This window comes from Oenanthe melanoleuca, chromosome 5 (genome assembly GCF_029582105.1).
Source record: "Oenanthe melanoleuca isolate GR-GAL-2019-014 chromosome 5, OMel1.0, whole genome shotgun sequence".
In the NCBI taxonomy this organism is placed as follows: Eukaryota; Metazoa; Chordata; class Aves; order Passeriformes; family Muscicapidae; genus Oenanthe; species Oenanthe melanoleuca.
The window spans coordinates 23,642,093-23,666,553 of NC_079339.1; the positions used below are offsets into that span (position 1 = coordinate 23,642,093).

Below are 24,461 nucleotides of genomic sequence, written 5' to 3' on the forward strand. Positions count from 1 at the left end.
AAGTGTCTTCACTGGTTTGTGTGGATGATACAGCTACATTGGTACTTTGGATAGAGTTTCCAGACTGGGTTTCAGTTTCACATCTTCTCTGTCAAGTGGTTTGTGCTCTTACCAGAGGAAAGGTTCAGTCTTGCTGTTTCTCTGAAACAGATGCTTTGAGCTGTAGAAAAACAAAATTTCCAGGTTGGATGCGGATGTAACTAGGAAGGCTTTGTACACAGGAGTGCCTGAGGAAAGGGAATTCTTTCCTCTGTCGTGCAGATAATCTGATTATACTGAAGCTGGAACAGTGGCTGCCTTTCTTGTTGCTGTAGTTGCATAGCAAATAAGTGGTGGTGGTCATAAAATTATTCATCTGTTTCTAAATCCTTGCCCCAGTTTTTTCTTTTTTTAGAATAGCCTGCCTTAATGAGAGTCTCAAGCTGATTACATGGGAGCTGCTTCTTGGGCCTGAACTTACCTACTGTTAATTTAAGTCAGATATCTTCTTGTCCCCTATTAAAGGGCATAAGAGTAAGAAGGAGCCGAGAAATTTAGCTTTAAAATGGCACTTGAGTAAGTCTTGCGTTATCTTTCTTTTGAAATAGTGGTACATACTTATGTCATCTCCACTGTGTCTCGTTTTCTGAGATGAGTCACTGTAGTGTCAGAAATAACAGGGCAAATAACCTTCTTATTGATCAGACAGTTGGCACATATTTGGACAATGAGATATAGTGGGATATGTAGATACGATCTTTTTCTGTGGTAACTGTATAATTTAAAAATGCCCTGAGGCATATAATTCAGTCCACCCCAGCCTGTAGGAGTCAAACAACAAGAGTCCTATGACTAAATCTCTGGGTCACTTTGCCTGTCATCCATGGTGGTTGCTGCTGCCTGCTCCAGTGGCTGTAGCATTTGTGAAGGATTACTTGCCCACCTGAGAAAACAGGTGCTTTTTGCTGAGACTTCTGATTTGGAGTGGGTAGTTCGATGCATGACCTTAATTCCAGAGAATTCCTGTAAGATGAAATCTTTAGTGAAACCTTTCTGACAAGAGTTGTTGGGAGTCTCCTAGGGACTCTTTTGTTTTCCCAATCTCCTGCTTCTGTTATCAGGCCTTTCTAAAGAACAGGCACTGCAGGGGTTTCTGCTTCCCTTCTACCTGAAGGTAAGGTTGTCTGTAGAGTTTGTGGTAAGAAGCTGGAAGCAGTGGGCAGTCTGGTATTAAATGCTTGTGACAATTTCCTTGAAGTAAAACTTGATTTCCCTTCTTACTAAACACATTGGATGGGCTTGGGGCTTTATGAAATCCTTTCCCTTAAAAGGAACCCTGCATGTAGGATAGCTCTATCCTGCAGGTGTAATTTTCTGCCATTCTCAAATTAGCTGTTTATATTTTTCTTTATAGAATGTGAGAGATTAGCTCAGTTGGGTTAGTTCATGGTGCTGATAGCACCAAAGTTGTGGGTTCAATCCCCGTACAGGCCATTTACTTAAGAGTTGGGCTTGATCATCTTTGAGAGTCCCTTCCAACTCATAATATCCTGTGAATCTATTAGCAAGTCAGCAAGCACCCACTTACCTGAATTTTGCATAGAGTGAACATCTCACACCAAGCCTATGTGTCTCCCGGACCTAGGGTGGGCTTTCACAATGGGAAGTGCTGGAACCACTTCTGCACAGCAGAGTCCAAAATGTCTATTAATCTTTGGAGCTACAGAAGCATGCAAGGATGGTTTCTGAGGGTCCTGAGATATGTATAATGCTGAAGGTGCTGATGGAATACAAGGGGGAGGATAAGCCTTCAAACTTGAGGGTACAAGTGGTAACTGCATAGACACATCCAATCAATATAATTTTGTGCCTATCAGCCTCTGATTAATTCTTAGTGTTGGAATTCAAGATGCGCTCATAACATGCTTTATAATTCTGTTCTTCTTTGTCTCTCCATTAGATGTCCTCATTGGGCAATTGAGCTCCATATTCTAAGGTCAACTGAAAAACGTAAGATAAAATTTATCTCTGGGAACTGTGCATGTTCTCATTACCTGTCCATGGACAGGATTCATTCCCTGACATGGCTTTCCTAGTTTCCTAGTTTCTGGAAAAACATTGCCATTGAGGGTCAATTAAGTTAATAGGGTAGTTTAGTGAAGGCTGTTCTTTGAATTCTGTTGATGCAACTATGTCAGATGCGTAATTCTGCTCTTGTTCTGCTGAGAGAATTCTGCTCCTTCTGATGGTCCTAGGCTAATTACCTTGGACTCATCACAAATAATTAATGAGCATGTAATGACACTATTCCTAACTAACAGCTCTGGCACCTCTGTTAGGAGAAGTTACTGGGAGCCTCAGCAGTACAAGGAGTCCAGTCACATTCAGCTTGGCCTGAAAGCAGTGTGGCATTGAGCTGTGTGCTTCAACTTGTGCTGATGAGGCATGAATTTGGGGAGGGTTTATGGTCTATATTAAGCAAAAGTTCGTGAGACTGAGCTTCAGCTTTTCTGAGGTTCTCCAGGCTGACCTCATTATTTCAAATATAGGGGATTTTCCCCTGTGAATGTCTTTGCCTCACTTTTAACATCAAAGTGAAAAGAATCTCGGAAATCTCTGAAGTTGCCATGTGAAATGTGCTGCATAAAATTGGTCATAGAAGATGTTGGAAAGATGTGGATGAGGGAAGGATAACTAAGCAAACAACAGATAGCTAGTTTAATTTTTTTTATAACTACCTGTTAATTTAAAAATGAGTTGAGGAGGTATCATATTAATACTGTAATCTCAGTGAGGGAAAAGATCCTCTAAGCCATTGTTGCTTTGTGGGCCCATTCAGGTTGATAATGAAAAGTTGAACAGGGAATGAAAGAGGATTCTTCTAGTCAGCTGATTGTTTGAGAGGAGCTGGTGCCACGTTTTAATTGAGCAGTGATGTCTGCTGAAATATCTATCAGTTCAGCAGCTAATGCTATGTAGGGTGCAATGCTGACTAACAAAACTGATCCAGATTTTCTCTTTGGCTATTTTAGTATGACACAAGTGACATCTACAGTATTAGTGTGGGGATTTTAGCAAAAAAAAAGAAAATAATTAGGTTATAAATTTATTTTAGTTTCTGAGTTCTGGCATGACACCCCAGGTCACAGTATTTCTGGAATGGATGCAAGGAGCAAGTAGTGATGCATGTTCCTGTTAACTTATTTCAAACCTTATTCAGTGAAACAATTCCTATAGATGAGGAAAAGAAGGAAGAGGGAAATTGTCCTCTGCAGATTTAGCTGCTTGTAATACATGAGGGTGACAATTTTTATATAGTTTGCCTGTTTATTTTATCTAGAGATTTGAGTACATTACTGCAAATAAAAGGTGTATTCTGTTCTATTGCCAGGCAGGTTTGCATGAAACTTATGTTTCACAAGGAAATACTTATTATCCTTATTCTTCTGTGAAGAAGCTTTGTCTGTTGATTGTGTTGAACTTCTCTAACCACTCCATTGCACTCATTCCAGAGGCCAAATTCTGTAGGCTGTGGTATGAGTAACTCTGTGCCTGCATTTTATGAATACATGATGCTTTCACCTTGCCTCACCTATTTAGTTTGACAGACAAGATATATTGTTGAAGTTAGGTGAAAATCTGAGAAATCTTTTAAAACATACTAGGTGGCACTTTTGTCATGCATACAGGCAGAAGGGAGTGAGTGTGTGTGAAGTGGGGAAATTCTTGTCTGGGGATCCTTGTATAAATTCCTTTATTTTGTTTGTGAGTGTATGAAAGGCAGAGTCCACTGTGCTGTACCTGTTGAAGTTGGCATAGCTTACCAAAGGCTTTTCTGTGCTTTAGTCTGTTGGATGCACAAGTGACGTGTGAAACCATCTTCCCTGGAACCATGTAACAGGGTCCAGGGACAAATCTGTGTCTTTCATTTTGTCAGGTCTCATTTGAGGACTCTGGTCCCTCCTGCCTTGTTCTTGCTATGAGCTGTGAACCCGGTCACATGTAGTACAGTTACTCCAGCTCCTCTCGTTTCTCTTCGGTGTTGATGGCCTTTCTGGGTGCACACAGCTCTCCATACAGCAGCTATGAAGAGAAACACCTAGTCTGTTCTCCTTTGAATTTCTCAGACCTTATTTCCATATTGCTTTGCGGCCACAAGGGGGTAATGTTGCTTCTGCTCCTTTCTGTCTCCTTCCCGAACCTGAAAGTTTGAGAGTTCTTGTATGAAGGGTAGCTTGAGGACCCTCCCCACTCCCGAAGGGAGCTTCTCTCTGTAGTTACCATACAATTGCAAGTTCTGCAGTATTTGGAGAAAGGTGTCAATGCGGGGATCCAGACGGGAAATGGCTCTACAGAGGGAGGAGCTTATTCTTTTGACTTTTGTAAGGGTATGAAAGAGAGATGTGGATCTGAGGTGAGACAGGTATTTTGTCTTTCTGATATGTAAATGCTCGTGAGTTAGAGCTCTAAAAGACCTCGGCAACCTTGTAGAATTCGTCTGGACTACTTGCTTATTGCCTACCAAGCCTGGAACAAACCTTTCTTTGTAGTCTCCCTTCTCAAAGGTTTTGTTTTCATTTTAATGGTTGTTCAGCCCCTCCAACGACTTTAGACTCTAGTAATATGGAGCTTGTTTTCTGGAGGATTGCTTGGCAGATGTTGGTTGGAGTTTGGGCGATTACTTTTTCCCTGGGGCTCTGTTTGTTCTTTTCTTCAAGTATGCCTTGAGCTATTACCTAAATTCTGGAGTTTTTCCATAGGAAGGCAAAGAATATGTTTAGGGCTTTTTATTCTGTTTGGTTTGGTTTTTTTCTGGTGCAAATAGGTATGGCTTGTTCAAGGCCTTGAGGGGATGCCTCTTCCTGCCCTAAGTTTTACATGCAGTGCTGACTTGTGATTGAATTGAGACCAGTCTGTGGTTAAAGTAGATTGACAGGGTAGGAGCAACCCCACTCCTGCCCAACAATGATCAGTGCTGTGTATGAAATGGAAAAGAGTACAGCCACTTTTGCAGCTTTTGTTCCTGAGTTCATGCTGGTGGAGCCTTCTTATGTGCAGCTCTGGTTTTTGATGTAGATGACCAAGGGTGATCGGATCTCTGCATGTACTGACTTCTGGTAACATTCTCACTGTGCAAAGCACTGAATGAAAGGGTGCATGTCACTCATATCTTTGCTTTAAAAGCTAAACAACCAGAACACTTCCTTGTCCCTGCCATGGATACAGAATTGCCTAGAAAGACACAGTTCTGTGACTGACATTTACCATCAAAATCAGAGAGGAGGGTATTGCTACTCACTTTACGTTTTGGGGGAGAGGAACTAAAGCAGGAGGGAATTTACCTTATGTAAAGGTACAAACGTGTTTTATAGTGGAGACAGAACACATACCTAGTGTATTCTGCCTTTTGTTCCATTCCTTATTTCTCAAAATCCTTGTAGTTGCTATTTTTTTCCTAATTGAAATTTTCCTAATTTCCAAGCAGTTGTGGCTTGCTTATTCAAGTCTTTAATATATATTAAGGCAATGGTGTTGAGTTCACAAAGGGAGGCTTAGCAGAAGGGCACACCTGAGCTGTGGAGAAGAGGCTGGCTGGTCAGACTGCTCATTGGTGGGAGTGTTAGCCAGGACATGTAAGAGTGAGCAAAGACCTAATTTGTCTGTTGGGAAAGTGAAGTGATAGTTTGAAGGTGACATGAACATTTAAACATGATAATTACAGTGTTTATGTGTGAGATGTGCAGGCTGTGGACAAACTTGGTGAGTATTGTTTGTTTGGCCTTTACTAAAAATGGAAAATACAAATTAGTTTTATCATGAGAATGTAAACATAGCCTGAACTATAAGAGAGGCTGCCATTATATCTAAGTGGTCAGTTAATGCCTATGTGAGCTCTGGAGTTATTACTGTCACCCTTCCAGACCAAGCCTGCTGTGTCTGTGTGGGCAGGAAAGATTGTTTTACTGAAGTTCTAGAAGTTTGAGCTCTTTAGTATGCTGCTAGTTATGTAGAAGAATAAGTGAAAGAAGTGCCTGTTTTCTTGCACAAACGTTCCTTCCCCTGCCTTTGCTAGTTTCCTGATTTAAGAATAATGTGAGGTTGCTGGAGCCCTATTCCACTTCACTGAGAGTTGGTGGGCGAGAAAAATGGTGCCTTGTGCTGCTTTCTCTTCTTGCAGTAACTAATGGAGGTCACTCCCTGCTGCTGTTTCCCCCAGGAAAGCTGGACATGACCTGCAGCTTTCACCAAACTTGCAGAAAGGTGTAGGCTGCTTTTTATTTTCTTTTTTTTTATTTTTCTTTTTTTCTTTTTTTTTTCTTTTTTTCTTTTTTCTTTTTTCTTTTTTCTTTTTTCTTTTTTCTTTTTTCTTTTTTCTTTTTTCTTTTTTCTTTTTTCTTTTTTCTTTTTTCTTTTTTCTTTTTTCTTTTTTCTTTTTTCTTTTTCTTTGCCTGAATTTAAACATGCAGCAATGATTGCAGCAGACTAAAAGAAATTATTTTTCCCATGATCCTCTTGTAGCAGCTTGACTTGCAAACTAGGTAGGTATAGCAATAACTCCTTCTCAAATACCTTCATGGTATTTTCTCATTTGAACCACTGCTCTTCTTCCACTCCTCTTCTTAGTCCAGGCCTAGCAATGAGGAGTTCACCTATAAAAGAAATGGCTAAAATTTGTTCCTCTGCAATCTCCAGGCAACAGAAACCTCTTTCCCTATAAGTGTCTTTTCTGTGAGAACTGTTCTGGAATTTTACCTGCTGCAGTGTGGCAACAAGGAAGCTTAGAAACTTGAATTAACCTGATGTATTAGTGAGACTGGAAGAGGTATAAGCTTCCCAACTGGCTTTTATTTTTGCTTCTATTGAGACCTAGAATTGTGTGGGTTTTTTTGAGTTTTTTGGTGGTGGTTTTGTGTGTGTGTGTGTGTATGGTTTTTTTTAATTGTGGGATTTTTTTGTTGTTATTTGAGTGAGGTCTGTTGACTTTTGTTGTTTTGGGCAGGTTTTTTTGTGGGGTTGTTTGTTTTTTTGAGGAATTGCATATATGAGGTGACTGTAGACCAAAGATCTTGAATAAACAAAAATTGCTCAGAAGTTTAAAGACAGCTGACTTCAAACAGATAGCTATTTGAGGATACCATAAAACATATCAGTTCTGGACTTTCCTACGCAGAGGGAAGAAGTGTGAATAGCTTCCCTCTTGAAAGCCATCCTTTGTTAGGATGTCTGTCTCCTCTACTGTCTGCACATACTTTCCCTGCAGCCACCTAATCCAGCTGCTGCAGGGTGGGCAGCATGTCCAGACAAACTCACTTGACCAGGCACAGTAGCTCCTGTTTCTGTTTTTTTACCTATGTGCCTTGAGTTCATGTAATTGTATTCTGTATAGGGGATGATGCTTAGCTTATGATTAATGAAGTCTGTGACATGCTTAAACTATCTCACTGTGATTTTTAGAGCCTAAAGTCTGGCTTCAGGTAAGTCACATTAAAACAGTGTCTAAGTTTCAATTTGATTTTGGTTTTTGCCAAGAAACAAGTTTTGGGCAGGCTCTCAGACTTTCTGTTTCAGGCCTGCGTGCTCATCTAAAAGCTCTCTGTAGCTTTCTTCACAGTGGGGAAGAGCTGGAGATGTTGGCAGTGTAGTGTGCCTTTTTATTGTAATACAACCCCGTAATTTTTACATATGCATTCAATTTACATACAATTCAATTTACAGACTTCATGTGTGCAGTCACTCTTCATGCTCTTTAGAAATGCTCACAGCATGGTGTGTCTGGGGACAAAGTGCCCTTATCCAATTATTTGCTGCTTGTTACAGAATCTGGCCTGGAGAACTTGCAGTAGGGCAGCATTCACCTAATCTGTGAGCCTGGAGCAAGAGGAGAGAGGGAGACCTGTGATCCAACTCAGTAATACAACTGTAACCAAAATAGTGATGACTCTAGGTTTCCTCAGTTGAGCTGTTCTGGTCTGTTGAATAGCTACCATGCATTTTAAACATTTTCCTCATACATATTTAACTGATTGCACCAAATGGCTGTTTGTGTGCTGATGTAAGTGACCTCCTCCCTTGCTCTTCTTGAGAGAGCACCTGCTGAAACTGAAGGCTGTAAATAAACAGGGTTCATTATCTGCCAGGAAACTGACTCATTTTTCTGCTTGAAATGCATTAGTATGAAATCATTCCCTTGTCTTCCTGAAGTGGGAAGGCTGGCCTGAGTGACTGAACTACCCTGCCAGTCATCAGTTGACCTGACTTCATTACTCTAGTGTGAACAAGAGCATTTTAAAGGAATTGCTTGAGTTGTGATGAGACCTCTGTTTTCATAGCCTTAGAAACCTATGAAGATAACAGTATGGCTTCTTCCTCCTCAAGAAAGACACCTCCTCTTCAATTCCCTGTGGAGAAACATGAGTCGTATGTAATTATCCCAGAAGCTGACGCAGATCTCTGTGTGTGGGTAAGCAGAGATTTCTGCTGTCCACAGAGTCTGTGCTGTTGGGAACTCCCAGAACAAGGAGAATTTGAAGCAGACGTAGAGATGAAGGTAGGCAGAAGAGCCCTCAGAAGAGTACAGCTGTCTGCAGGCTGCAGGAGTTCAGTGTGTTGGTTATGTTCTGGCCATGCTTTTAAAACTTATGATAACTAGAAACCCATATCCTCCAGCTGAATTTCTGGTATAGTGGCATGTTGTTAAGGGTCTAGGTGGAGAAAGGGATATCTGTCTTCAGCTTAACATGGGTGCCTGCCCCATCTTGAGCACTGGTGTGAAACTGCCACTGTAGAGCAAAATAGCATGTGCAGTAGCTTAAACTGATTTTAATTTCTTCTCTCCTCTGTCCCTCAAGCTTTGCCCCTGCAAAATGGGAGTGCAGGATTTTTCACTCTTCTTTTCGTGTTGGAGTTATTGCCAAAACTAATCAATGCCGCTTGCTATAGCTGGTCTTGACCCTTTTAATGTCTGCCGTGGATGTGTGTTCCCTCTTGCTTGTTGAAATAATGAACTAATCATTCCCCAGATACTGTATGATGAGGGCCTCTCCATAATGCTCATCTGTCTTTTGTTCTGATGCATGGCCTTTTTCAGCAGGTAAAATAATAGATTAACAGTGCAGCCTTGAGGCTTCTTAAAATAATCTGTCACTTTCTGTGAAGCCACCCACTTTCCCTGTGATGAGCTCTAAAGTTGCTCTGTAGCTCCTGCGGCATCAGGTGGTAAATGGAAATTGGAGTTCTTAGTCCAAGAGTAGATGTGCAGTAATAGCACAATTCATAATGTGGTATTACTTTCTAGCTAAATTGAAATAAGTTTAAAGGGTTAATTAACCATGCTTTTCTTGAAACTCTGCTCCCCATCTTGTAATTAGGAGCACTCAATTCCCAGTGCTCATTTCTGCTGTTCAAACTCTTACTGACACTTCCTTGTTTTGTATAATTGTGCTGTTTTTCTCTGCACTCCTTCCCATCTTGGCTGAAGGCCTTATGTGCTGTCTCTTTTCTGACTAAGAAATCCTTACAGTTTGTTTTCTACAGGATTCTTGGCCAGAATCAGTGAAGGGGAAAAAAAATCACTTTCTGTGATAATTTCTGCCTTATATCAGACCTGCTCCTATGAACAACTCTGCACCTCCAGCTGGGAAGGCTGTCTTCTCTGTCCCTAGTTGCACCTTCAGAGTCAACACAAGTTCTTTCCCACAAACAGACCAAAGTGTTCTACAAAAGCTGTGTTTGGAACTTGTCTCTGATCACATACTGTATCTTTGCTTTCCCGAAAAAAAGGAAACTATCTTGTAAAGGTTGCTCATTGTATGGAATACCTTGAAAAAAAGGTGATGAAAAGGATGCCTAACAGGGTTTTGATAGAAAGACAGCCACCAACTCTAGTTCCTCATTGAGGATAAGTTGTTTGGCACAGTTGTGAACAAGGGGATGGAGGAGCTAACTCAGAACTGTAAAAGTGATTGTTGAGGGTTTAGTGAGTAGTGATATTTTCAGGTTATTTATCTCTTGTGGATGGTTGCAACTATCTTAAGAAAAGCTTTGTCCTTTTGTTTGGCGATATTTTCTCTCTTAAGCATCTGTTTCTGACCTGTCTTAATCCAGTCTTGATGCCAGGCTAAATATGTCTAACCATAACCATGTGAAAGCTGAAACAGTCTAGAAATGTTAGCTTAGAGGTATCAGAACAGATTATGTTAAAAACTTAATTTTAGAAATCGTTTTTTTCAGGCAATCTTTAGAACTGCATACTGATTGCTTTTTTATTTTAAGCTTGAATATGAAACTGGTGAAGAGCAATAGTGTTTTTCTGTTTGACAAGGACTACAAAACTTTTATGGAAAATGAAGCTATGGAACAAAATGCTTGATGGTTTCTGCTTACGTGATTTCAATTTGCTGTTTGAAAGTAGGCAACACAATACAGATGTCTGAAATAATTTTTTCCTATTCTTCTGGGAAAAGGGAATGAAAGAATGTCCAAGCCAGTGGATTGGGTTGTTTGAGATTTTTATTTAAAATAGTTTTCTAGAGCTCTATCAAGGCTATAATTGATCTCCAAGAATTAATTTGGTTTGTTAACAGCAAATTGGGCTCAAGGTTTGAGGGAGGGTATTGGTGTCATTAGACAGCTGAAGAACATTTAGCTGTTTTCATGCTTTAGTTTTCATATTATCTTTAGGTTATGCATTGCCTCGCTGTAAGAGGAAGATGATTGAAGGGAATCTAGTTTTAAACTGTTGCTATTCTTTATCTTCTTATGAGAAACCACAGGAGCACAATCACAGGGTTGAGTGCTCAGGGGAACTGAGTGCTGGCTGTAAATTGAAACAGGAATGTACTATGTAGTGTGATAATTTTCACCTCCAAATGGGCAGTATGCAGTATAAGAGTCTTTTCAGGGAAGACATAAAACCAGGGGAGGAAAGTCAGAGGCTGCCAAGAGTCATCAATATAATTTTCCTTCAAAGGATAACTAGGAATTTTCTGTTTTAAGCTCTCCTCATAGCTGAAGGCTGGGAGTAGGGGTGGGGTAGGTGTGATTGCTGTCCTTAGAGTGACTGCTTCGTTTTACTGGTGTGCCCTGGTTCTTGGTGTAGAGCAGCTTAGGAGGATGGCAGCTGACTGAACACCCTTTTGATTCTAAGGAAACAACCTCAGTGCTGTTTGTTAACACCTCCCTTTTAGATGGGGAGGAAAACCCTTCCCTCAGTGTGGCTTGGAGTAGCATTACTCAGTAACGCTCATGCTGTGACAGCAAATCTACGATGTGGTGTAGGGATTGCATATCCTTAGAAGCTATTACTGAAAAGTTAAATTTGCTGCAGTTAAATGTGTTCTCAAAGCATGCTGAGATGAATTGCTCTGTCCCAAAAGGCTTTGGTGGTGATCCTCACACCCGTGGGGAGAATGGGGATACATTACAATGGCTGATGTGCTATGAGGAGGTTGCTTCATGACCTTTTTCTCTTTGAACTGCAACTCCTGGCATTCCTGAAAAATCTTCCTTTATGGCTTGTAATGTCTTGTATCTGTGCACTCTTTCTCGCTTGTCTAGAGGTGTCCTGTAACTTGGAATCTGCTTCCTTTACTTGCTTGCTAGTGATTCTGCAGACCTGAGTTAACAGAGCAAGTGTAGAGCAGCAGTTCCAGAGCTGATGATGTCTGACAGAAAAAAAAGCCTGGTCTCAGTCAGAGAGTTGAGATTTCAATGCTGCTGAACAGAGGCAATTTGTATCTTATAGTAGTTTTAATAAAAAACTAAACCAAACAAAAACTGCGATCCCCCTCCTCCTAATTTAGCAAGCTGGGACAGAAGCATCTCTCAGGGTGAGCAGAGTTAATCTACATCATTTGCAGGATTGACTGACAACCTGGAGGATGATAATGTGTGATTTTTTTTTTTTTTTTTCCTGGTGAGCGGGGGAAGAGAGTAGAAATTGCAGTTTCTCTGCTAATTGTACTTTAGATGTCATTTGTGACAATTTCATATTGTCTAGACAGAGATAGTGGAGAAATTGCTTCCATAGAGCCTAGTGTTAGCCTGTTATATATCTGGATAGCAAAAATGGGGGATGTGGGAGAGGAGAAATTTGCTGTAAGCTGCAGAAAAGATTCAGGAGTCAAGCATGATCTGCTGAAATGTTTCAAAAGGAGATACAAGCAATATGCATTCCTGTTCTCTCTTTTCATGATTCTCTGTTGGAAACTTAAATATTTAGTGGCTAGCAGTTTACTGAAATAGAGCCACTTCTCTTCATCCATGGATTATGTTTGTTCTCCTTAGCAGAATTGCTCCCAACCTTATATTTACTGTGATAGGATATTGGACTACTTTACACTTTGGGTTTACTGAAAACAAATAGTCTGTGTCTCTTTTGGGATTTCGGGTGCCAGAATCTGTGACTGTAACACCTAAGACTTGGCAGAGTGCAGCATGACTTGATTTAAGAATATTTATCTGCACCTTCCTGAGGGACAGTAGGTTACATTCTCAGTGACACGGATGAGACACTTTGATGATTATAGCAGTGTATCTATTATTGAACCCATTTGTCAGTACTAAATGCATTTGGATTTGTAACTTTGGGTCTCAAGGGCTAAGGCTAGAATGAGTTAGTTAAAAATGGATTCTATTTGTGCTTAGTACTCTGCCTCAGTGCAGATATTGTTATTCTCTGGAGCATTGAGCAGAGAGATGGTCTGTCTGGATCTCACGAGATTGCTTGTTGCCTTGTTTTGGATTTTTTGCCTGTTATGTGTATTTATATCCCTCTGTTCATTGCTCTGTGATCTGAGATGGCACAATTGTAGCATAACATCTACTAATCAGACTTAAAATCAGCTCTAGCTTTTAGCAGTTTCTATTAAGTGAATTATCTTTGTCCACATGATCTGAGTGTGGCCCCAGTATGTTGCCTGTGTGCCTCAGTGTGAGGTAGAGCAGGAGTTGAGTTTGGTCTTGGCAGGCTTGGAAGGCTCTGCTGGAAAGGCCATCTTAACTGAGACCATTCAACTCGGCCAGTGCAAGCTCAGAGAGAGCTCTGGGGAATGTAATCTCGGTGTTTGTAATCCTGTTCCTTACAACCAGGTAACTACCAGTCTTCCAAGGGAGCCCTTCTGGTGAAGGAGATGCTCCTGCTGCAGCAACTTCTATTTGCTGGGATGGAGTTGCAGCCTGTTGTTCAGGTGATGTTACAGGGCTGCTGAAGCCCAGAGAAAGTCTCTTTACCTGGACACTTGGCCCTCCTGTGGCTCAAGCAACTGTTGGTTACTAAAGTACCTGTTCTCATCTAAGGTGCCAAGTTCCTGTTATAGCAAGACTCTTCAAATAATTATTTCTAGGATCTGTTGCAGTGTAGTGGTGAGAATTATATATTCCCAAAAGTGCTGTTCCCAAGCCAAGCAGAAGGTCTCCTGTCAGAGCCACACCAAGTTACGGCGATGTGTGCCCTGCTCCTGCACCCTTGTGGTGTCCTCTGCTTAGAATAGGTTTTGATTTCTTTCAGCATAGCTGCTGGATGCTTTCTGAAGGTGATCCTTCAAAGTCCATGGTCATCTTAGGCAGTTGCCAGATTTTCCAAAGGTGAGAAGACGAATGTAGGTGGAGAATACCAGGAGACTTCTTTCTAGCAAGGTTTGCTAGGCTGTGCAGCATGTACTGGTTATCTTCCCTTGTGGCTTTGATTTTACTGTGTCACTTAGGGGACAGATGCTGAAAGGCTGGGAAAGAAGGTGGGATGTGGAGTGTGTAGGCGCCAAGACTTTTGATAGGGGTGAGTTTGATGATTCCTTGTATGTACACATTATCAGAACACCATATGCATTGCTCACTCACATTAGCAGAAAGCTGCTGTTTCTAGGGTTGTGACCCTGCCAGAATCTGCATGCTCTGTAAGCTCTTTCTCCTTGACTTAAGTCCAGTGATGAGGGAGGATGTTCCAGTAAGGTGGCAGCCTTGGCATATCCCGGTTGCTTGCAAAATGCTCTTTTTGGAGCAGCTTAGAAAAGCAGATTTCTAAAAGCATTTTGGTATTGCAGTGGCAGTAACCTAGTCTGAACTCTGGTTTAGAAGTGACCAGTGCCTGAATAGGTAGAACATCCCTTCTGATAATTTTAGTCTTTCCCCTAGAAGGAATTAAAGCAGTTTATATGTGATGCAAGTAATAGGTATACCTGTATACCTCACAGGTATAGGACTTGAGGTATACCTCATAAAGCTGTAGCACTTTTCATTTTGGATTAGCTGCTTTTTGTATATATTGATGCGTAATTGGAGCAGAAGGAAGAGCTTGGTAAAACAGGATTGAAGTATAATGACTTTTTGGATAGCCAAGGGATTCATAATACCAAGCAGTACTGAATGTTAGAGCTTTTGCCTCAATAACCTAGGAACCGGGGGAATTAATTAAACTCAAAGTTTAAGAGATTTAATAACTGTTCTTGAATGAGACAAATGGTTGCCAAACCATTTCTGTGCTAGAAAGGACAGGATTTCTTGCCTTATGCATAGTCCCAGTGCTTTGCAGCAAGTACTGAGTTGCTCAGGCTGACACACGCCTTTCCAACTGGGAAACTGGAGCAATCTCTTGATGTTTTCTGTATTTTATATCTATAATGTAAAATTGAAGTAAATTTTTTTTAATTGCTAGAAGACAGTAAAATTTTTTCTTGAGATCCTGATGGGTGGGCTGCTACTAGGAAAAAGATGTCTCATTTGCAATTCTGCTGTCTTTATGTGGCTAGAAATGGGAGGTTGGGTGTGGATTTTATCTGGTCCTTCTTCCTCCTTCCCTTGTTGATACTTGCAGTCTTGCACTGCAAAGGCATTATTATTATGAGTGTGGGATTAAGACTGAAAGATTCAAATCTTTCTAAATAGCTGTGTGTGTGACTGAGTAGAGCAGATGTGGTGTTGGACCTCTTTGACTTTCAAGCCTCAACCATTTTCATTAAGTTGCAGACTGGAAAACAAAATTTAGCAGGAGTTCTGAGGTAGAAAGACTTGAAAGGGAACTCAGCAATCTTATAAACTGTGAGAGTTGTTTTTTCCACTTTCTGTACCTACCCCAAATCATCTCTTGTGTTAATCTAATGTCTGCAACAGGCCATGAGTCAGTCTTCAAATTGTGCTGTCCTCTGGTTTATGACGGAAGCTAGACAGAGGTGCATGTAGAAGCCAGGGTGGGTGATATGTTCCTGCTACATATTTTTGATTCTGCTGCCTTCTTGACTCAGTCTCACTTCTTGTATATTCAGGCTGTCTGGCTGCATTTGCATGCATTTACTTCTTGAGTGAATGTTTGGTATCTCTCCCTGGGGCTGATTACAATATAGAGGAAAAGAACATTCTTATTTTTTGTAGTTGAAAACTTCTCTTTCAGAGCCTTGAGACTAAGATACAAGATGAACAATGAATAGACACCTGTGGTGCCCTTAAAGTCCACATGTGTTCTTTGTTCCCTGCTCCCTGGCCCATGTTTAGCCACCTTTGAGTAGGTGAGAATTTGACAGAGGGCCAATGCAGTGGTAGTGTTTATGAACCTGACACATTGGGATGGGTTGTCTCCGGAGAAGTGGCATCTACATCTTTCTCTTGGAACTTGGAAGTGGATATGGGACCACTCTTCTTCTATACCGGAGTGTTCTTTCTCCTGTGCAGTGAGAACATAAAGCTTTGAATACCTGTGTCTTGAAAACACTTATGCCATCAGCGAGTGGTTCAGTATGTTGCAGGATTCTCTGCACTACTGATAGAAATAGTCTTGAGAGGTTTCAGAAAGTAGGTCATATATAGGAGGGATGTTCCTGAATGGTCTTTGATGTTGTAATTTGTTTTTCCTTTCTAGAAGGTTGCTGGAGTCTTCCCTCATTTCATTATCTCGCTATGATGGAGCAGGATCCCGGGAACATCCAATCTACCCAGATCCAGCCAGGTAAGAGCTAAATGCAGTCTAAAGGCATTTAAGCTTTATATGCAAAAGCATAACTTCAGTATAGCACACTGAAACCTCTGGCAATGGTTCTAATATTGGACTTACCTCCTTCCTAACAACTTGCCATAGGGAAAGAGAGCAAAACAAATGAGCAGATGCTGTTAAGCCTGGGGGGAAATGGGGAAAGCAGGAAGGAATTACTGTTGAAGTAAACACATAAGAATTCATGAAATTATTTGGGATGGAGAACACTAGGTGGCAAACAGGTCCAACAGTAAATGAGCTATATCAATATATTAAAAATCTCTTTTGAAGAAAAATGAATTAAAAAACAAATAATCTATTCAGGAGAAAGAACGAATGCAGTAAAGGCAATTAGGAGCTGGTGTGAGCGAACAACGTGCTTGGAAGCATGAATTGTCTCCATAAATTTATCTGTACAAGAGAGCATAGCCAGAAGGTTATGTATGCTTAACTAAGAACAAAATACTGACAATTATTTTTGAAGAGTCATGAATCATTGACATTAGACATAGAAACACCTGTAGTGCTGCTTAATCTTCAAAAGAGGTGGGAGTGTTTCAGAGGACTAGAAAAAGCAAATGTGGCAGTTATCAAAAATGGAAAGAAATGATCTTTGCAGTTTCTATTTAGTATATTAGAAAGCCACAGATGGGATAATGTGACCCAAAGACTCTGTCAGAAGAACTGATAGAATCGTGAACAGCAAGCAGCTTTGGAAACTTTCAAAGAATAAATCATGACAAATAAGCTTTCTTTAGATGGGTTTAGGAAAGCTATGAATGAGGAAATTCAGTAAGTGTAAAATATATCTGATTTAGCCTTTTGGGGAACCTCTTGCATAGCTGTGTGAATTGAAGGCTACTAGGATTTATCATAAAGAAGAGTACAGGAATACCACTGAAAATTAAATCTTGAGCTGCTGAAGGGGATTTGTTGTTTTGTGAGGTTGAGGGGGGGTGGCTTATCTTATTTTCTTCATCATTAACCACGAAATCTGCATTTTTATATAGATGATACTTCTAAGTACAAGTTCTAAAACAAAAGTCTGTGTTGCAAACTGACCAGATAGTATAATTGTGTTGGCAAATAACTCCTTGCTAATTGTCTCTGTAGATAAAGCCTTGTAGGGATGAAATCTTATATTTGGCTTTTTTCCATTTATCATGAAGAAGGTTGCCTTGTAAAAATAATTCAAAGGCTTAGAAATGATGTAAACAAAACTGTAGTGTGAAGTAAGGTGGCGTGTGCTGCTGTATATAAGATCCTTATATAGATCTGGGAAATCAATCTAGGTGGCTGCTGAAGGTCTTGGCAACTGCATGTCAAAATACTGATAAATGTAAAAGCTTCTAAATGACAGTTGGTTAAATGGCAGGTAAAGGGATTGATTTACTTGGAAAGATGAAAATTATATTCTATAAATCTTAATTTAAAGCTATTACTACATTCAAGTTAATTTTCAGTATCAAAAGTTGCTATATTGCTAGGATATTGCTAGAAGCTACCGTTCCTTGTTTCTGGAATGCCTTGTCCTAAGGAGGCAGACTGAGAGAGCAGAGATTTTAAGAACTGATTCTAACTCACTGGGAGCTGCCTTTTAAAAAAGAAAAGGAGGGCCTGCCTAGGTATCTGGATTTTATCTTCTTCTGTCAGATGTCTGCAATGATGAAGCTCAATGAAATGTATGAAAAGGGATCAATGCCTGAGACATTTCCTAGCATAAGGGGCATGGCCAAAAATATTTTTCTACTTGAAGCCATTTTAGCACTGATACAGTGCTTTTCATGTGACAGTTCAAGTGGTTTTAGGTTGTGGTAGAAGCTATAGTAGCTTGAGTTTATAAGGAGCTTTGGAAGAAAAGTCCAGTTTCGAAACTCTTCTCGTGGGGTTAATTTGTTCCAGTGAATATCACTGTCCTTTTCAGAGGATGAGATTCATAGAGGTGTGATCAGTACCAGCTGGAAGTTTGAGTGGGATAGGATTAGAGTCTTCCTTCATAAACCTTACTGGTGTGCTGGACTAGTAGGATATTTTTAACTGCCTCTTTAACTAGTTAGAAATTTGAAAAGTGATTAAAAGGAGTGTTACTGCATTTTGAAGGGTTTTTTGTTGCATCCTAAGTTCCAATTGTAAAGCTATGTCTTGGAGAACTTAAGTAACAAGGTGGAATAAACACATCAGTATCTATTAATAAACATCTGTGTGTGTGTCTCTGTGTTTATGTGTTTTAAATAAATATATATATAGATATTAAATATATCTACCTCCTTAAGATCAAGCTGTCTCCAATGGAGACTTTTTTTAAAGAGTATATAAACTACATGATCTTAAAAATGTATTTTTGAGAGCCTGTGTATGTGTTAGTTTTGTTTCTACACTTACTTTCTGTAATGGTGCTATATTTGAATAACCTAGGTCAGCAGTGAGGCGGGGAGAATATTTTTTTAAGTTCCCTCCGACTTAGAATGAATGTTTTGATGTAGACTGCAGCAGTATTTCTCAGTGACCTTGCTGAACTTCACTAAGGTCAGCTTGGCTGTTCTGTCATTCTCCACAATTTCCATATGTACTAAGCTCAGAAAATAATCTGCAGAACAATCAGATTAAGCTGTCATCAAAGAACACATATAGTAATGTTTTTTAAATAGAAATACTCAATAAGAATTACATATGGTCCCAGATAGCATATATCAACCATCACAGGGTGTTTGTTGGATATATCTCCAGAAAAAATGTAACCAGTTAGAAGGCATTTTATCCCTTACACCTTTCTCTCTGTGTATCAGACGTATTCTTCTTGTGTTGTCTTTGGAGACCTTTTTTATAGTCAATTCAGTGTACATACCATGTGCTGTCAGGAAGCTGAATATGGCATCTTGTCATTGGTTATGGCCACTCTTTATGGCCCACTCTTTCTTCTAACAGGCATCACCATGTTTTTTCTTTTGGTGTCATGAATAATTTTAGAAGACTGCTGAACTCATTCTTCATATTCTTATGTAAAGTTCTCCGTTGGTGTGATATTAGGGGGAAAAAAGTTCCAGTGGTTACACTGCTGGACTGCTCAGACCACTGTTCATGTTTTCCAGTGTTTGCCTTGTTTCCTTTTCCTCTTTTTTCTCTCTGTACATATTACACCATAGATTTATTTTTAGGCATGCACAAATGCTTTGGCTTATGGAAAAGCCCAGAGAAGAGAACAGCTCCTCATTTGTGAATGTGCTTCTGTAATGCTTTGCTTTTTTGTATTTGACCCATTAAGTCTTACGGGGAGTAGAGAGAAGTGATGTGTTTGTCCAGCAAAGCCTTCTTCTTCATGTAAGCTTGAACAGGTTTAACTCATTAAACAATGCATTAAAGATTCAGCAGGGAATCAACAGCAAGAGTGTGTTGTTCCTCTTACCCTTTTGATGCTTATCAGGTTAAGTTTTTACACCCCGGAACCTGTAGGCTGTCTCCTCAACTTGTCCTCCAAATTAGAATTCAAGTCTAACCAAATAAGGCTAATGAAATGATAAATCCAGCATCTGAGGTGTCTGGATTTTAACACTGAGTAAGTGTGTCACAGAAAAAATGTGTGAGGAGCTGTGGATATATGGAGGGTAGGAAAAGAGAATAATATGTGTTTACCTGTCTCAAGAGAGTAATACTGGTGTGTGATAGCTGATGCAAACAAATGCTAGATAATGCATGAGAGAGAATTAAGAGTTAATTACAGAAAAAAGGTTTCATGTCAGGTGGGATGCAAGGCTTTTAAAGCTCCACTTAACATATATCTAGTGGATCTGATGAAATTGCCACTATATAAAATCCCTACCATTTAGATTACAAAGCAGTAAAAGATGTAAAACCTTTTTTTTTTTTTTTTTTTTTTTTTTCTGCTTGAAATTCCATGGTACTCTCTAAGTACCATCAAAACAACAACACTTTCCTTCAATGTTTATTTGAACAGTTCTGTTGTTTGGCACTGCATTTAGAGTTCACATTGGGACTGGGCTTGGTTCTTATAAAGTGATGCTTGCTGAACTTACTTGAGTGAACTGGTAATACATGAATCAGTGAGCTCAAGAGAGTCCTGAGAAGCAAATTTCTCTGTTCTGTGAATGAGCTTTTTGTCTGTAGATACTGTGTGGTGCTTCTGTTTGCAAAAGGGATCACGTGGGAGTATAGCATATAAAGGGAAAACTATTTTTCCTTGCTTTCTTTATTTACTCTATCTTACAGATAAAATGCAAACAGTCAATCTTGTGATAGGCTGTTACTGGCCTGGCACTTGGAGTTCAAAAGGAAAAATAGGACTAGCTGTCATTCTATACTTATGTAATGAGTATTTGTGTATCTTTTCTTGCTCAGGTTGTCTCCTGCTGCATATTATGCTCAGAGGATGATCCAGTATCTTTCCCGGAGGGACAGTATTCGACAGCGCTCTATGCGATATCAGCAAAACCGTCTCCGCTCTTCCTCCTCCTCTGCTTCCACTTCAGACAACTCAAACCCATCTGTGGAGGGAAATGATCTGGAATTTGAAGATTTTGAGTAAGTGTGTGTGCTGCCTAGTCCTCTTGCTTATGTCTGTTGTCAACACAGGACTGCTTGCTAATTCCCTACTGTTTATCAAAGACACCTTAGGCTTCTTGTAGGAACAGGTTAAGTAATTCAATCCATAATTAGAGGATTGATTGCTAGAAATAGGTCTTGTCATTTCTGTTATGAAAATTAAGGATGTTGTAGGCTACCTTCTACGCATTAGAAGACTGGTTAAATAAAGAAAATTAGAATCTTTTTCTGCAATGGAACAGATGGGGAACCAGGAGTTTACTAGAGTTGTCAAATCTTGAGACAGAACAAGAATCACTAAGAGGCTTTGCAAGACTTAGTTCTTTGGGCTAAGGCTATAGGAGACAGACAGACATGTCCTGTTGCTTTTTCTTGCTGTATCTCTGTAGCTTTGTCAAATTAGCTGGCATTCCTGGGATTGGGTTCTTTTGGTTTGATGTGCTATTTTTTTTTAATTTGGTGATTGTGAATCTGTGTTAAGGCTTATTTTCTTGTAAGGAGGTAAAAAGGCATCTTGTGTCAAAAAGTGAGGAATAGATCTGCATCCAAACCTTAGAAGAATATTCCTATTAGCCACTGTATTTCCTTCTGAGTGGTTCTGCTGACAAATTTTTAAAGTCTGTTCTCCAGCATCTGCTTTTGGACTTCCAGTGATACCCAGTGTAATCCCAGCAAAAAATTTATTGCCAACCCTTTCTAATAAATGGAAGAGTATAGTAATGTATTGTTTAGGTGGCATGTAGACCAAAAGCTCAGGAATTTAGATTAAATTCCTTTTAGCAGCAAAGAGAATAACCTTTCTCGCCTGTCTTCAGTAATTTCCTTTTAAATATGAGATTTTCCCTGAGTAGCCTTAAGTATTTCACTGAATCTTCCCTCATTTGTGTATACTGCAATTAAAACATAGGATAATTCTGAGCATGGTTGTAGAAGTAGTCTATGGTTATAGTGTAGTAGGGGTATGTGTTTGATGAGAGCTATGAACTCCTAAAAAAATCTGGGTTGTTATGTTGCAGCTGTCAACAAAAGGATGCTGTCAACTTCTCTACTGTTTTAATTTGCACATTCACTTGCTGCAGTGGCACATACTTGAGATGACATGTTGTTTAAGCTCCATGACCTTTGTGTCAGGGTGAAGTCCCTTTATGAAGAACACTAGTCACACTGGCTATTCCCAAAAGCAAGATTCTAATCCCTTTCTAACTTTTTGGTAGGCTATTTTTTTCTTAGAAAGTTGTTCTGTGAAGGTGTCATTTCATACTCCAGCAATTGAATATTCTGAAGTACAGCGTGAGACAATGTCTTTCCCTCTGATTGTGGCTTTGTTTATGTAAAATGTCAATGAGGGCAGATAAGCTATTAGGCAGTGACTCTTCTGCATTTTCTCAAGCATCTTTGTGGTCTGGAAGAGCAGAATTATGCTGGCTGCTGGGTCTGTTTTTGTGAAGTGGGTGTGTTGGAAGCATAGACCTTACTACTTCCATTATTCCATTTTATTTGAGGCAGCTTGTTCTGCTGGAGAAGTAAAAGATGGTATGTTCTTCCTTCACAGAAGCATACAGAAGTGTGTTCCTCTGCAGGTAATGTTCACACAGTAAGAGTACCCAGTTAGGGAAGCAATTCAATCAGCCATACTAAGGTTGTCTTTCATTTCATACTGAGCAAAAAGAAGTGTTTATTCCTTAATGTGCCGTGCCTGAATTTGTTGGTTGAATATTTCATATCAAATTCTGCTCTGTGTATTCAAGACCTGCTGTCTTTTTACTTTCCTGCTTCATTACTTCTGCTGGCTGATTAAAAAGGGCTGCTGTGCAGGGGTCCTTAGAGCTGGAACTTCTCGTGACTCATTTGATTTCTTCTGCTGAGACTTCACAATTAAATGTCTTACAGAGTTCTTACTTCTCATTTTGGCTCCTGTATCCCTCCTTCTTTGCTTGTTCACCTGTGCAGTCATGTATTGCTCCATGGATGATTTTTCTTACTGTGGTTTACCTGCTCTGACTTTGCTGTGTCTCCAGTTTTGATATAGGGAAGTTGCTGCTGTGTCTGGCTGTCTGCAGCTCATGCTTTTCTCCTGAAATAGAGGGAACTTTCTTTTTTTCCCATAAAAGCCAGAAAATTGCCTTGGTACTTTATCTTTCTTATCTGGCTAATATAATTAGTAAATAATCTCTTTTGGTTTCTCAGAGATTAGGAGAAAGATGTAAGTGACATTAAACATCAATTGGTTTTATTATGCATAGAGCACTGGGCAAGGATGCCTGGTAGACAAGCCTTCCTCTGCTTTCATATTTAGTGGGATTCAGAGGCTCTTTTCCTCCTCAAAAATTAATTTTGTCTTTTTTTCAGTTTTATTTACCTAATGGCCTAGTAAGGGGCGTGAAAAACTTGGCATATGCATTGTTTGTGTGCTTATGGCTCTAAATTTAAGTTAGAGCCTCTCCTGTGTCTCAGTCAAGGGTGAATTCATTCATAAATACATGAAGTAGTTTGTGATGACAATAGAAGTAGTGTTGGTATAAGAATCTGAAGTAGTGGTTTTTATAGGTGTTAATAATATCCTACTTTTACACCAGCATTTCTGGACTGGAGAGGAGGAGGAAGACACACTATACTTGTGTTTTTCAGTCTAATAAGCTGTTCTCTGCATGTGCTCCCTGTGTTTAACCTGTCACTGTTGTCATCTTACTACTTATTGAATGCAACTGTCAACTGTAAACTTAGTCATGTCTACATAAAAGCATTTAATACAGTTTGTAATATATATACAGATTATAATATTAGGTTGTTACCAGATAGATTGATATGAGTGGGTTTTAAGGTTAGCTTTAGTAGAATCCTAAGCTAAAATGAAAAGACTTCCTGAGATGTGGAATAAGAATCTCTGAAAGAAGAATGACATCACTTCAGTCTTCCAGCATAACTGGTAAAAATAGGTTCTTTATAGACAAATTACACATGTTCAACTTTTTAATTTCAAGTTCTTATTTGAGTATCTTATGTTTGCATCACAGTAAATTTAGATTTTTTAAAGCTAAACTATTTTCTTTTGAGTTTTTCAAGAATTTTGATTTGGTCTCTTATAGACTTCCTTTTGTCTGGGACAGCTCTCTGATGTTGAAGACTGTGGGTGATGCTTCTAGGACTCCTTGGATAGCGCAATTTCATTTCTTTCATTTGTAATTCTGAATTTGTCACCATAATCAGAATGTGAAGGTGTTTCTGTAGGTGAATTTTGGCCATCTATGTCCCTTTTTGTCTGCAGTAACTATGGGAACAAATGCAGAAATACAGGTTTGTTTCATCTGTCAGACTGAAAAGCAGATATATGGGACAGTGCACCAGCTCTGAAAGCTGACTCAAGCCCTTTACTACAGTTCAAAAAAGGCTTTCAAGCTAAGGCTAAAGGTGTGACTGTGGCTGACTCCTCTGTCTCCTTCCGACAGGGGACAGAATATAGATATGAAGGAGCTTGGAGATTACACTCTTTTATGTCTCCAGCTTTTCCCTCTTCTGTTTTATCATTTCTCCTTCCTGGTAGGAGGGTTTGTGCTGGCATGGATCCACTCAGTTGAGCTTTGTCACAGGCTAGGAAGGTCTTTTTTGTGTCTCTATAACAAGATGGGCTTTACCTCAAAGGCCTGAAGTCGTGTTTTAGTGCTTCATATGCTTAATTTTTTTCGAGACACCACAAGCATACAGACAGAAAATACGAGAACTGTAGGCACTGTTTTACTGAGACCGTAATGGACCTTCTAGTTTTGTGTAGCAGGCTCTTGCTTTGCAAAGATGATTAATCACTTAAGGAAAGCTTACAAGATTCAGTGATGTTGTCTGGCTTTATTTGTTACTTTAAAATCCTTTTGTTTAAGGCATGTTCTGGACCAAGAATTGTGGTTTCTCAGATGGGCATCTTGCAAGGGTCTTCTCATAAGTGCGTAAGATACGAGTAGCTGTCATACTTGCC

The 24,461-nt window shown here is 39.7% G+C and overlaps 1 protein-coding gene across 1 annotated transcript in view; it reads left to right on the top strand.

The window, feature by feature from the left end:
- AMBRA1 (autophagy and beclin 1 regulator 1) overlaps positions 1-24,461 on the top strand; it is a 127,510-nt gene that overhangs the window by 16,757 nt on the left and 86,292 nt on the right. Inside the window, 2 exon segments of the mRNA XM_056492634.1 lie at positions 15,827-15,913; positions 20,291-20,473. Of these exon segments, the coding sequence (XP_056348609.1) occupies positions 15,827-15,913; positions 20,291-20,473 (270 nt within the window).